The sequence below is a fragment of the Bidens hawaiensis genome, unplaced genomic scaffold (genome assembly GCF_021521415.1).
Source record: "Bidens hawaiensis isolate Kalapana, Puna unplaced genomic scaffold, B.hawaiensis_p1.1 tig00004357_1, whole genome shotgun sequence".
Lineage (NCBI taxonomy): Eukaryota > Viridiplantae > Streptophyta > Magnoliopsida > Asterales > Asteraceae > Bidens > Bidens hawaiensis.
In genome coordinates, this window is record NW_027491262.1 from 1810713 (window position 1) to 1824874 (window position 14162).

At 34.1% G+C, this 14162-nt stretch overlaps 1 protein-coding gene and 1 pseudogene across 1 annotated transcript; both read left to right on the plus strand.

Moving 5' to 3' along the window:
* The first annotated feature begins 507 nt into the window (after nt 1-507).
* Nucleotides 508-2088, plus strand: LOC143626337 (UPF0481 protein At3g47200-like). The gene has a single exon (XM_077096466.1). The coding sequence runs from the start codon at nt 508-510 to the stop codon at nt 2086-2088; it is 1581 nt and encodes a 526-aa protein (XP_076952581.1).
* A 9727-nt stretch (nt 2089-11815) lies between these two features.
* LOC143626403 (ethylene-responsive transcription factor ERF011 pseudogene) lies at nt 11816-12256 on the plus strand (annotated as a pseudogene).
* Nucleotides 12257-14162: the final 1906 nt, after the last annotated feature.

Genomic DNA, 14162 nt, shown 5'->3' on the forward strand with positions numbered 1-14162 from the left:
AAGAAAAGTTTAGAAAAATTTAAACTTTTAACTTCAATATTATCCAAGATTTGGTGTGCTCCCTACATTTATTTAAATTTTTGGCATGCTCTCTCATAATATTTATCTTTTCCCAATGTGTCTCATAAGTTCAAATTCTAAACAATTATAAAAAAAAAACAGGCTATTTTGAAACTTCTCTCTTTAAAAATTACTATTTTAGGAATTTTCCCAAAACTGAATCTCAAACTTTGTTAATAAAAGACATTTAGCAATGACCCTTACTTATCAACATTCACATGGCTTAATCATTTAAAATATGAAATCATCACTTTCATAGGTGGGAATAGAATGGGCCAGTTTTAGTGGTGGAGATGTAGTTTGACCACTAAAAGTCAACCAGTGTTGCTTCTATTGGATTAGATCAAATCAGACCAGATCTACAATTCATTATTTACATTTTACATAAATAAATATCATATATCAATTATCAAAGTAACATTTTTTTTTTTTTGCTTCTAATAAAAAATGGTTGCTGTGTTCAACAAGGAGCTTTTGAGTTGGTACCTAATCACTCTTAAACTCAAAGAAACTGTTGATGCTGGGATCCCCAGTTCGAGCCGCGCTATATCGCCCCCGGCCCACAATAACCACCCGAACCAGCCGTCGGATGCACTACGCGTCGAGATCAATGGTGAGCCCGATAGCCCGAAAGACAGGCCCACATCACCCGAATCTGATTGGATGATCGCGGTCCGAGAAAAACTTGAGCTAGCCAAAAAAGATGACGTGGCGGGGACGTGGGGGAAACTATGCATCTATAAGGTCCCACAATATCTTCGGGATGGCGAAGACAAGGCTTACATCCCGAATATTGTGTCGTTAGGCCCGTACCATCACGGGAAAAAACGCCTTCGAAACATGGACCGACACAAATGGCGCGCGTTTTACCAAATATTAAAACGCGCCGGTCACAATGCTAAAATGTACCTTGACTCGATCAAAGAAGTCGAAGAGCGGGCCCGCGAGTGCTACGAAGGGAATATTACTATGAGTAGTAACGAGTTCGTCGAAATGATGGTTATCGACGGGTGTTTTGTTCTCGAGCTTTTTCGTGGGGCGGCCGAGGGTTTTATGAAACTCGGGTATTCCCGAAGCGATCCTGTTTTCGCGATGCGGGGGTCGATGCATTCGATCCAACGGGATATGATAATGCTCGAGAATCAAATCCCCTTGTTTGTTCTTGACCGGTTGCTCGGGCTGCAATTTGGTCAGCCCGAGCAAAAAGGGCTAGTGGAAAAACTAGCCCTACGGTTTTTCGACCCGTTGATGCCAACAGACGAACCGTTGAGTAAAAGTGACCAAAACAAAATGGAATCGTCACTCGGGTACGTGGGCCCGAATGACTCGTTTGACCCGTTATCGGACCAAACTTATCTCCATTGTCTCCATGTGTTTAGACAGAGTTTGTTGAGGCGCGGCCCGCAAATGGAGCCGAGACGATGGATTAAAAGATGGTCCCATAGTAGTCGTGTGGCAGACAAACGTCGCACGCAACTTATTCATTGTGTAACCGAACTTAAAGAGGCCGGGATCAAATTTAAAAAAAGAAAAACCGACCGTTTTTGGGACATTAAGTTCAAAAACGGGGTTTTAAAGATCCCGCGCCTCTTAATCCACGACGGGACCAAATCGCTTTTTCTTAACCTCATTGCGTTCGAGCAGTCACATTTAGACTGCGGGAACGAAATAACCTCGTACGTGATCTTCATGGACAACTTGATCAACTCTCAGGAAGATGTCGGGTACCTACATTATTGCGGTATTTTCGAGCATTGGCTAGGGAGCGACGCTGACGTGGCGGATCTATTTAACCGGTTATGTCAAGAGGTTGTTTTTGATATTAATAATAGTTACCTTTCGGAGCTGTCCGAAAAGGTTAACCGGTTTTATAACCACAAGTGGAACTCTTGGCGGGCGAGTTTGATGCATAACTATTTTAGTAACCCCTGGGCGATTATATCGTTCATTGCAGCCGTGATTCTGTTGATATTAACGTCTGCGCAAACGTTTTATGGGGTTTACGGGTATTACAGACCGCCTTCTTGATGTTGTTGTAATGTTGTAAACTTGGAATGCATAGGGTTTGATGGTTTGTTTTTGTCACATAATTTGGGATTGAAAGTGTGAATATTTGTAATGCTTAAAAGAGTTGTGTTTATGTAATTGTATAAAAGTATTTGTACCGATTTTATTGATCAAGTGTTGGAATCTAGTATTGTTTGGTGCAGATGTTCAAAACCTGATCCTAACATTGTGTCCATTTTATTGATCTATTTTCTACTGGAAATCAGGCCGAAAAACACGAACAAGAAATTTGATCTCAACCAAGACATAGTCTTTTATTTATTTATTATAATTTTTGACACACGTACAATGACCACTGCTTATTAGAAAAGTAGTTAGGTTTGTTGATTTTTGTTAAAAATGAGGTTCGGTTTGTTGATTTTTGTTAAAAAAAGTGGTTCAGTTCGTTTATTTTTTGTTAAAAAAGTGGTTTAGTTTGTTTATTTTTGTTAAAAAATGTGGTTTGGTTCGTTTATTTTTGTTAAATAAAAGTGGTTCGGTTCGTTTAGTTTTGTTAAAAAAAGTGGTTCGGTTCGTTTATTCTTGTTGAAAAAAGTGGTCCGGTTGGCTTATTTTGTTAAAAAAGTGGTTTGGTTCGTTTATTTTTGTAGAAAAGTAGTTGGGTTCGTTTAGTTTTGTTGGAAAGTTTTAATTTTAATTTAAAAACATTTTTTTACCACATATGCGACATTTGTCAATTTCGGGTTATTTTATACTTGTATTCTTAATGTAAACCCGACCCGTTTTGTATCCCGAACCTTTCGATATTATCAAAATGATGAATTGTAAGTTAAATATTTGTTTTATAGTTGTTGGATAAAAAAAAACACCTTTTTTGGTTCCTAAAATTCCCCGAAAACGCTCAAAACGAACTCCAGGACTAAAACTACCAAAATAGAGACTTGAAGGACCCATTTGTAGTTTGTGCTTTCTTGGGTCTATAACCAACACATTTTCATAAAACACCCTTTATGAAAGACACATTCAACTTACCCTATATATCCACACCCATCGTCTTCATTTGTGCTTGCTCATTTCTTCATTTCTCTCTCAAATTCTTGAATTCTAAGGTTGTTCTTCATAAGCTAATCTTTCATTTTAACTAACTTCTCAATACTTAAAGCTTGATGTTACAACATATATATAATATACACTCCTTGTTTACCTTCGGTCTTTCATTTCTCCGGTCTTGGCCGGTTGAAATGTCGGACTAGTAAGGCAAGGTTACATGGAGGACTTTGTAGTCCTTGTTTATATGTTTAACAAATCTAACCATATAACTTGTTATACTTGCTTAAATTCTACATATTTTGGTTTATTTTTCATATTTGTCAAGTTCCATGGTATTGGGTATGTGGTGACTAGCCTCGGTTTCATCCCGAGTTGAGAACCGAACCAAAAACCGAACTTTTGTTTAAAAGCTTTATTGTTAACTTTTTTAATGTAAAACTTAAGTATTATTATTTATAAGTTATTTTACAAGTTCCATGGTAATTGGGTATGTGGTAACCATCCTCGGTCTTATTCCGAGTCAAGGACCGAACCAAAAACCGAACTTTTGTTTAAAAGCTTTATTGTTAACTTTTTGAATGTAAAACTTGAGTATTATTATTTATATGTTATTTTACAAGTTCCATGGTAATTGGGTATGTGGTAACCATCCTCGGTCTTATTCCGAGTCAAGGACCGAACCAAAAACCGAACTAAACCGAGTTCACTCGCTTAAGACACACAAGTGTGTTTTTAGCCACCAAAACTCATATTTTTCTTCAAAATTATATTTTAAATCAATTTTAGTTAATTTCTAAACATACTTGGCATGTCGGTAACCAACTTGATCTTATAACAAGTTCGAACCGATAAGGTCGTATACTCGCTTAACGAACGTTAAGGTTCTTCACAATAGAACTACATACTTGGTTAAGTCTATTTTGATTTTATTGAGTTATCTCATAACATTTATTATTTTGGGAAGTTAACTGTGAGCTTGGTCAATTATCAAGTCTCGAACCGACAAACCCGAACACTCGTTTAAACCTCGTTTTGGTATTCTTATAACCAAAGGTTTTGCAATATCGCATTTTAACCCACATTATTACTTAACATAGGTTGAGTAAAAAAAGAAAAAAACTAATGAATAGAATACCGAGACCCGGTTTCGAGTAAACTTATTTTACAAAACTCGTTTCTTTAATTTCTCAAATATTTATATTTTAAATCCTAAACTTTATTTATTTACTTTATTTGTCATGTATTTTATTTTAAACCCTTCCAAGACTACCTACTAACACAAGACCCGTTTAATATAGGTCTTGCTCGTTAAACCGATCTCTCCGATTATTCACGACACTATCTTTCAAGTTACTTGTTAATGTGAGTACTTTTTCATCCCCCGTTTTCCATCTTTCGTTTTGGGGGTGGCATTGCATACTTATTCAAATTCAAATGATTTATACTTGAGTCTTAAACCACAACACGTATTGTATATGTTTACTTAAATAAATGCTCGATTTGGTGTTATATGCTTTACATGATTATGTGTAAATTCTTGAATGCTAAGGCAGATAGCCTCATCAAAGTATGATCATACGTTAATTCCGAGTATATATCCCCATATAGAAAGGTGTCGTCAATGTATTCTTATTGACAATTTCATTATTGTCGTCAATGTATTCTTATTGACGGTTTTATTTTCTAAATTGTTGCTATTATTTATTGTTTTCATATACTAGTTGTGAATTTCATACTATATACTTATTATCCAAAACTATGAAAATTGCTCACCAACCTTCGTGTTGACAAACTCTATTTTATGCAATGTTACAGGTTTGATGTTAGCTTGATTGGATTACTTGAAGAAACTTATTATCTTGGCTTTAGGATATTAGAAAATAAAAGAACAAGTTATTTGTTTATCTATCTATTTGGCATTTTGTATGAACAATTGTTGTGTTATTTATGATGATATGGATTTAAATGAGTTGTTTAAATATTCTAACTTTATAGTGTCATTGTGCAATGAGCAATCATGTCGCGCCTCGACGTTTCCGCCTTCATTGGCCGGGATGTGACAACATAAATGGTCCACGCCACTATTTTTGCCACATCATCATACTCATCATCATCCCCGTTAGTGAAAGCTCGTTGGCGGCCAATAGATCAAAACTTGGAACTGCTTCGGTACATTTTTAAAGTATGGTTTAGCGTCTGCCAGAGAGACAAAGTTTGGATAATTAGAATCTAATAGCCCCTAAAATAAACTATACTAAGCCTGGTGAAACTCAGACTCCTACTTTATTCTCGCATAACATTCAAAAAGTAAACAAATAACTCTTCTAAGCATTCAAGCTACTAATTAAATCTTATTTAATTAAACTTACATCTTTAACCCTTTAACTTTACTTATTTTAAACTCATTTCAAGATTAACCTTCCCCGTTTTCTTCTTTGCGCTTGTTCCACCGGACATATGGATTCTTTAACCCGTCTATGATGTATTCAGGTAAAATGCATGAAAAAACTCCATTTACAAATAAAACAATCTGATAACTTGAAAGAATGTATGGAGGTTTCGTTTATATATATTTAAGATATAGGAAAATAAATAACATAACATTGATTTGGGCTCACATGAATAATTATTTTAAAAGCTGGGCTGAAATAGTAAACTACATACTTACATAGTTACATGGGCTACAAGCTAATAGAAGTGGGCCATCAAAAAAAAATAACTTAACGAAAAATGAAGCCTAGTATATTTCTTTTTGTTTTTTAACTTTTTTTTTTTTGTAACGGGATTTCAATCCTTATCCATTATTTAACGCTTTAGGTCCGAGTTGAACCCCCCCCCCCCCAGGTGGCATCCCAACAACCAATCCCCCCTCCCCTTCTCTCTCTCCTCTCTCTCCCAAACGCATGTGCTAAGACTCAAACAAACGACCTCTTCAAAGAGGAGCAACCAAGCAACCACCCGAACTCTATAAGTTAGTAGTAGCTTTTAATGGGTTTCTATATTTGATATATATGTAGTATTATTTATAACATACACACTATGGATTCTCCATCCCTTTTTTATATAAATGAATTGCTAATCGAATTCAGAAAGAATAACTAAATCCCTTTTTTTGTTTGTTTTCCATTTTTATTTTTCAAATACATAAATGTATAAATTGATCTTTTCTAAGTAAGTTAAATCTCGGGGTGGTTTGAAAAATCATAATTACGGTTCTTTTTTTTTCTTTTTATGTTTTGGGTCAGACCGACATAAAAACCAAAAGCTACAAAACTGTAGCCCAGCTAATACTTTATTCGGCCCGTGTCTAGGGTTTTCGTTCAGACCAAGATCTAAACTCTAAATTTAAATATTTTAAAATCATCTTTATCTAAATCTTAGGCTAGCAAATCCGTTTAATGAAAAGTACACTACGTAATTTCATATTTTTTTATAACTAATTAAAATAAGTAGGGTAAGCTCCATCATGTATTTCTCATTCTTTCTTCATGAAACATACAACCGTGTAACAGACACAAGATATAAATTAGTTAAATGAGATGTATTCATTTTGATACTTGTGTTAATCGTGTCGTCTTTGACCTGTTTAGCATTGTAAGACTTGTTTTGCATCTAAATCGATGATTTCATTAATTTAGGTAGGTCATCGCGGGGTATTCACCTTCATGATCGTCATCGTACTATTCTTGTATGGAAAAAGAGTAATTATAAATGGTATGGAGAATGCTAGTCAAACGTAACGTCATTGTTTAACTATAAATGGTATGGAGGACATGACTTGTTTGTTATTTGGAAATAAACATTATAATTTGCATGCAACTTTATACTCCCCACCAGAATTAGCTTGGTATTCTTTTGTTGTACAAAAGCAATGTCATGTTATTTAATAGGGTTGTAACGGTTTTGGTAAACGTGTCCATTATATGATTTTCGTTAGAGAAAATTACCAAAATTGCGTTTATTTTTCAGAACTAGACATCAATTTGTAGCCAGCAACTTTATAGTCTTATAGACATCCTCATTCTAGACCAATTGGGTCGAGTCACGAGGGATAGGTCGGTTAAGGTGGCTAAGGGTTAGTCCGCATTGAAATTAACAAAAAGTAGACTCAACTTTCGACGAACCAGGAGTTGACACTTGTCACCATCGGGCTAAATTTACAATCCAAATCCACTTAGTCGTCATTGTCACATCATCTTGTAGGCTAAAAATATGCATGTCAGCTTAGCTGGCGTCTGTCCTCTTAGCTAGGGCTGGCAATTCGTGTCTTAACAGGTTTAACAGGTATGAAGCGACGCGCTGAACACAAGTATCAAACATGAATACGACTCGTTTAACTACTTTACATGTCATAACTACAAGACAGTTTTAAGTTTCATGTACCAATAAGGGAATACGATGGAGTCTAGCCTATTAATTTCAATTATTTAAGAAAATTAAAAAATCACATACCACACTTTTTTGCTTAACAGGTCTTATCGTGTATTTAACAGGTACTCAATTGCCAGCCCTACTCTTAGTCTGCTTCCCGCCCCCCCCCCCCCCAGCCGACCCCAACACAATATAATTCATTTGCTGGCTCGTATGCTAAAATTATATTGGACTGCCTAGCCAATGTGTGTTGGGTTTAACCGTCGAATTAAATTTTTTTACATATCGAATTTGATTTCGCCTTCTACTTTTATTAACCTTTTTAACCCTTTTATTTTATTTTCTTACTAAAGAAGCTCTAATTTTTCTTCAACTTTTTAAAAATGATTGTCCACGTTTTTACAGGTGAGAAATGGCATGTTGTTGATCGGCTTGTAAAATATGTCCCGCTTGGTTGTGTGAAACGTGTTTATGAAACAATGTAACTTATGATGATTTGATATCTTTGATTTCAGAACATTGTGATCTTCAAATGATTACATGATCACCCCATAGATGTCTGCATTTATGGATTCAATCGACTTAGTGAGTGGCTGGAATGTGAAGACACTTTTAGAAATATGGCCGAAAAGAATGTTTTAAGTTGTTTGTTGGCCATGGAAGCCCACTATCCAATGTGTGGATAGTTGGCTTATGCACGTTTGGTTTGTTGTCAAGAGACTTTGATGAGTGAGAGGTCAAGGTCGTTTCTTGGCGTGACATAATCGGTGGACGCAAGAGGTTTACCAGTTACAACCTCTGTTGTAGCCATGTCAGTCTAACAGCTCTGAGCCAAACATGTGTTTAATTAAAAATGAAGTAAAATTGGAAGAGCGTGATCATGAATATGACAAAGAGCTAAAATTAAAAACTTGGTGTTTAAGAATTAACTGTAGAATTTTCACAACATATAGGTGATTTTATATTATTTCTTAACACGACTACCTCGCTAATAATTATTGGACGTATATTGTAATATTGCGATCACGTTAAAAGTGATCTAGTTGCTATTCACTACAAATTTAGAGTAGTCTTATAGCTATTAAAATTTTAATAAACTACGTAAATTAACGCATGGCTTATCAAAACGCCTTGGATATAACTTTATACTTGCATAGTCATAAAAATCTTAGCCCTAATGCACACCAACGCGGAGATTGCATGGCCCTTCCATACATCCATACTTAGTGCCACAGCTTGTTGACCGCTTGCCTTCTGTTTCGATGCAATCAAAAACTTTTTAATTTATTAACTATTTAAGACTTGCGATCCTCTTTAAAGTATGAAATCTAAGAAAGATGATTAGACATGAAGTGGAATTGGAAGCGCATGATCATGAATTCGAATAAGAGCCAAAGTTAAGACTAGGTTTTCAAGAACTAATGTAATATATTTCATAGCATGTACGCGATATTATATTTTTTCCTAACGTCGCTAGTTGTTAACTTCATCCATACTTAATAGATATATGCTGTAACATGATGATCATGTTGAGAATGATCTCGTTTTTATTCATTGCGAATCTTTAAATAAGTCTTAAACTCATTGCATCCTTTTAAAACTTATGTAAAACATGTTAGATCACGATCCGACTTAGATAGCGTATGGATCAAAACTGATTTAAACCAAAAACATGTTGGATATAACTCTACGCTTAGCATAATTTCAAAAATCTTAGCCCTAATGCATACACAATGGAGTTTGAGTGAGTATTACATCACATGCTCTTTAAAGTAGCAAATATTTGAATGTTTAGTAGATACGACCTAGAATTTGAAGGGCATAATTAATCATGAATCTGACCAAGAGCCAAAATTAATAACTAGGTTTTCAAGATTTAACACTAAAATATTTCATGTTAAGAAGTATTTCTATTTAATTCTGAAACTCATGAATTATTAAAAAAAATCTTTCAGATATACATTATTTTACTTTAACATGAAACCTCATCAATATTTATTATATATATGTATTTTGCAATATGGTGATTATGTTTTAACTGATCTTGTTTTACATGAAACCTCATCAATATTTATTATATATATGTATTTTGCAATATGGTGATTATGTTTTAACTGATCTTGTTTTAGTCACTACTTATCTTTAAATTGTATTTTAGCCTATTGCATCATGTTAAAATGTTACTAAACTTTTTTAGATCATTGCATGACTTGGATATCTTATGGAGCAAAGTTGTTTTAGATCCAAAACAATCTTAACTTTAGGCTTAGCGTAGCTGAAAGGGTCTTACCCTCTAGTGCACATCCGACAGAGGTTACGCGAATACTTCCATGCACACTCCATAACATATACGTAATACTAAAAACTAGGTTTTTGAGAAGTCACACGATAAATTTGATAACATATACGTGATATTACATTATTTCTTAACATGACAAGTTCTTAACCTAATCAATATATGCTAACTATTTTTCTCTTATATTCTTATTTGGAAAACAAATCAAAGTTATTATAATCTAGCGGTCTTAGGATATGCCAACAAATGTTTTATTTCCTGATGTAGACAGTAGACATTGTTGTAGTACTATTAGCAGTATGCTTAACATAGATGTAAGGGCCTCACAATTGTGTACATCCAGTACTTAGAGGTCGCGTGAGTGCTTTCATACACGCTGTATAACATATACGAGATATTAAAAGCTAGGTTTTCAAGAAGTCAAGTGATTCATAACATCAATATCACGCTATTTCTTAATGTGACAAGCCCTTAACCTAATCAATATTTATTAACTGTTACTCTTTATATTCTTATTGAAAGAAATCAAAGTGATTATAGTCTAGCGGTACTAGAATATACATTAGAAGTGTTATTTCCTTTAATAGACTAGTTAGTATTATGAAGAGTAGTTCAAAATGAAAGGTATACTGATATAAATTTATGCACAAGTTTAGACGGTTTATGAGAGTAGTTACTAGGAAGAAAAGAGAGAGTCATCGCAGGTTCACATCTAGGTGATTTAAGGGTTTTGTCATAAGGTTTTTTTCTGTGGGGTTCCAGGTTCAACTCCGGTAAGTATTTGCTACTAAAACGGGGGAGAACACTATTTTAAGATCAAACTTGGGCAAGAAGTTGATAAGTGTTAAACCAAGTATAGTGGATTTATGGGGATATTTTGTGTCATCTGACGCCATGTCATAATCGGGGCTTTTTGTCAGAAATTAGTATAGTGGATAAGAGCCCATCTAATAATTACTCAGGTATTACAATTTAAATTAAATATAAATAAGATAAATCTGTAAATTGTTGGAGTTTGTGAAAATAAATTTGATTGGTGAAGGAATTAAAGTAGTTGCGCTATGTACAAAGAGCCTCATCTCAAAAAGCCCATGGGGGCAGTGTATGGGGCGCTTTGAGACACCATAAACGCCCACTACACATAGGTTCTGTTTGTTTTTGCTTAAAAGGTCTGTAATAGGCTTATGTTTGCGGGTGTGCAGACATAAGCCTCTGAAGACAATTTGTTTTTCGTTTTATGAAAAAAGACATGAAAAGTGCTTTTATGGTCTTAAAAAATAAGTTAATATCTAACGTTTTCAAACCTCTTCACACCCTACAACAACCACTGTCCACCACCATCTGCCAACCACCACCCACCAGCTTCCACCACCATCGTTCACCACCTACCACTATCGTCTACCACCAACGTCCACAACCACTATCACTATCCATCACCACCACCCACTGCTACAGTTCGTCAGCTTGTACATCACCATCAATTATTTTAGCAGTCTACAGACGCTAAAAAGCAGTCTTCTTGCAGACTACAGAAGTTTGATCCACATCTTCTTCTACAGATATGACTCACAGACTGCAAACATTTTACCTCTGAAATTCAAACAATACCATGTTCTTATAATCCATTGAAAAAGACACCATTATCATCAAACAAAACCAATAAAAAAAAAGATAAACAAACAACCATAAACAAAACATTGATGACACAATTAATATCAACAATGAATAAACCTTTACATTAATTAGCTTTCCACTATTTAACTCTCCCAATCCCCTCTCATTTTCTCATCCCACCAACAAACCCCTGACCCACTCATAGAAACCACCTCTCAAGAGTCCACACGGACTCACCCTCCGACACACCACCACCGATTCCAACCCACCAATGATATCTCATAGATCACCTCATCACTAATACACATCTACCCAAAAAACAATACTTGTCGGTGCTCTTCAAATATTATTATTCACAACTTAACATAAGTAACAACTTAATAATAATAATAACCTCTAGTTGTATACTTCTATATCATGGCTAACAATAACATCTTTGTTGGTGGTAATTGCTCATCTCCGGCTATTAACAAGCCCAAGCCGAACCCGTACAAGGGTATTCGAATGAGGAAGTGGGGAAAATGGGTAGCCGAGGTTCGTGAACCGAACAAACGCACGAGAATCTGGCTAGGGTCATACCACTCCCCGATAGCAGCAGCTAGAGCCTACGACACGGCTACTTATTACCTTCGTGGGCCTACCGCGAAGGTAAACTTCCCCGAGTTGTTAACGTTTGATAACGAGCCGGTTAACTTGTCCGCGGATTGTGTTCGGAAGGTTGCAACTGAGGTCGGTGCTAGGGTTGATGCTGAAATCCGTGGGGTACGTGTGCATGAGGCTCGGTCTTTTGATAGGTATTGGTTTGTTGGCAACATTGACTTGAATAAAGAACCCGAACCTGAACCCGAATTTGACTGATCGAGTAACCGGATCATGGAGAATAAATAGAGGAACAAGCAAATGTTTTTAGTTATGTTACTTATGTATATGTCCTTCTTAAAGTTATGTAGATTATTAAGTTCTCAACTTTTGTAATTGCTTGTTCAGTTAATATAAATAACAACTTTAGTAACAAATAATAACATATTAACAATTCATATGTGAATCTATAAGAATGTTGTGTAATGTGTAGTGTGTCATATTATCTTAAGTCATTATCGTCAGGAAAGTGATCTATTTCAGACACACATATATATAATATACGTGTGTATATCGTAATTTTAAGGCATTATTGATGTGAAAAAAGTTGCTAATTAAGTAAAAGATCAGAATGATTTATGTATGTATTAAATATCAAATTCAAGAATTAAAGAATTTAGTGATTGTGATTTTTAAATAATCAATTTAGGATGGTTGTTAACCTTACTTTCGACCTAATTAAAAGAAGTTTGTTTAAATATTATCATGTTGTTGTTAATGCATATTTATTTAATTGTGGACAGAGAAAGAACAAGTAATGGAACCACTTTTAATGTACCAGGAAAATGTTTAAGAATGAAGTTGTCTTATTTTGGATTTTCAGTTGCGAGTCTCGTTCAAAATTAAGAATTTTGTTCGTGTAGTTGACATCCAGGGACACAGATTTTTGTCTCTTGACGAACAAAACAAAGAGACATATATGTTTTCCATTATTGATATCCCTTTGGTTTTGTTTATTTATTTATTTTTAATTATTATTTTAATAGCATATGAAACTTCCTCCGATACTCGACTGACCTTTTTAAGACGGGATATCAAATTGTCAACCGTTTATAAAGATTTTAAACCGGAGATAATAAAGATTTCAAACCTTAATTATCACTCATATCATTTTATTTATTTAAGTTCTAAAGCCGCATATTTATGATAACAATAAATGCCGTCCCCTATAATCTTAAAATTTATATTATTTATTTATTTGAAAAAGAGCCAGCTTTGAATTTTTTTAGGATAAAATCAGAAATTTTACACTTACAAAATGGCTAGAATAGACTAAAGTATCCGAAAGGCGATTTGTAAAGTAAGATTATAGCGTTCATACATGATCAATATAAAACATGTTGATTTTGACATAATATCGTTGACAAACTCATTTTAAACTAGTAGTCATTTTATTATAATAATAATAATAATATCAGAATAATAATAATATCAGTGACTAATTAATAGAAGAGTGGTGGTATGAGAAAAATGTAAACAAAGAGGAGTAAATGATATTTCGGAAAGCATGCAAAGATATTGAATTCATGAACTTCGTGATGCCATTTTGTAACGTATTATCAAATAAAGAGGTCAAATTTTCTTTCAAATTTACGTTACACATCATGTTTCAAGGAAAAGGTAATGCTAAGCTATTAATAGTTTGAAAATTTTAATTTAAAATAAATAAACTTTTGTCCTTATCAACAGGCTTTTGGTATTTGTGAATTGTGATGTATACCAAGGTATTGGATAAACTCGTTTCTTAGTGTGTATAAATATGTAGATTTTAAAGTAGTATTAGAGAGTGCAAATTTGTTGTTCTTAGAAAATAAAAAAATTAAACTGTTTTCATTGCCTACTGGAGTACTGTCTACATCATTATAACTTTTAAACACAAATAAATTATTTGTATTTAAAAGTTGTAACTTAAATAGTTGATTTTCATTAGCAGTTAAAAATAGTACATAAATATAATTATAAAACACACTAAAATATTAAATAATAACACTACTAAATATAAGAGAAATAAACTATAACCAGAGCCATTTAAAGAAAAATTCAAATGCAAACTGCAAATAATAAAACTATTAAATATCTAGTACTTCTAATCGTTGCTAGTTAGTTGAAATGCGTGAAAATGTTC

Excerpts from the sequence above, each read along its gene's own strand:
- LOC143626337 (XM_077096466.1), top strand. The coding sequence starts at position 508 with ATGGTTGCTGTGTTCAACAAGGAGCTTTTGAGTTGGTACCTAATCACT.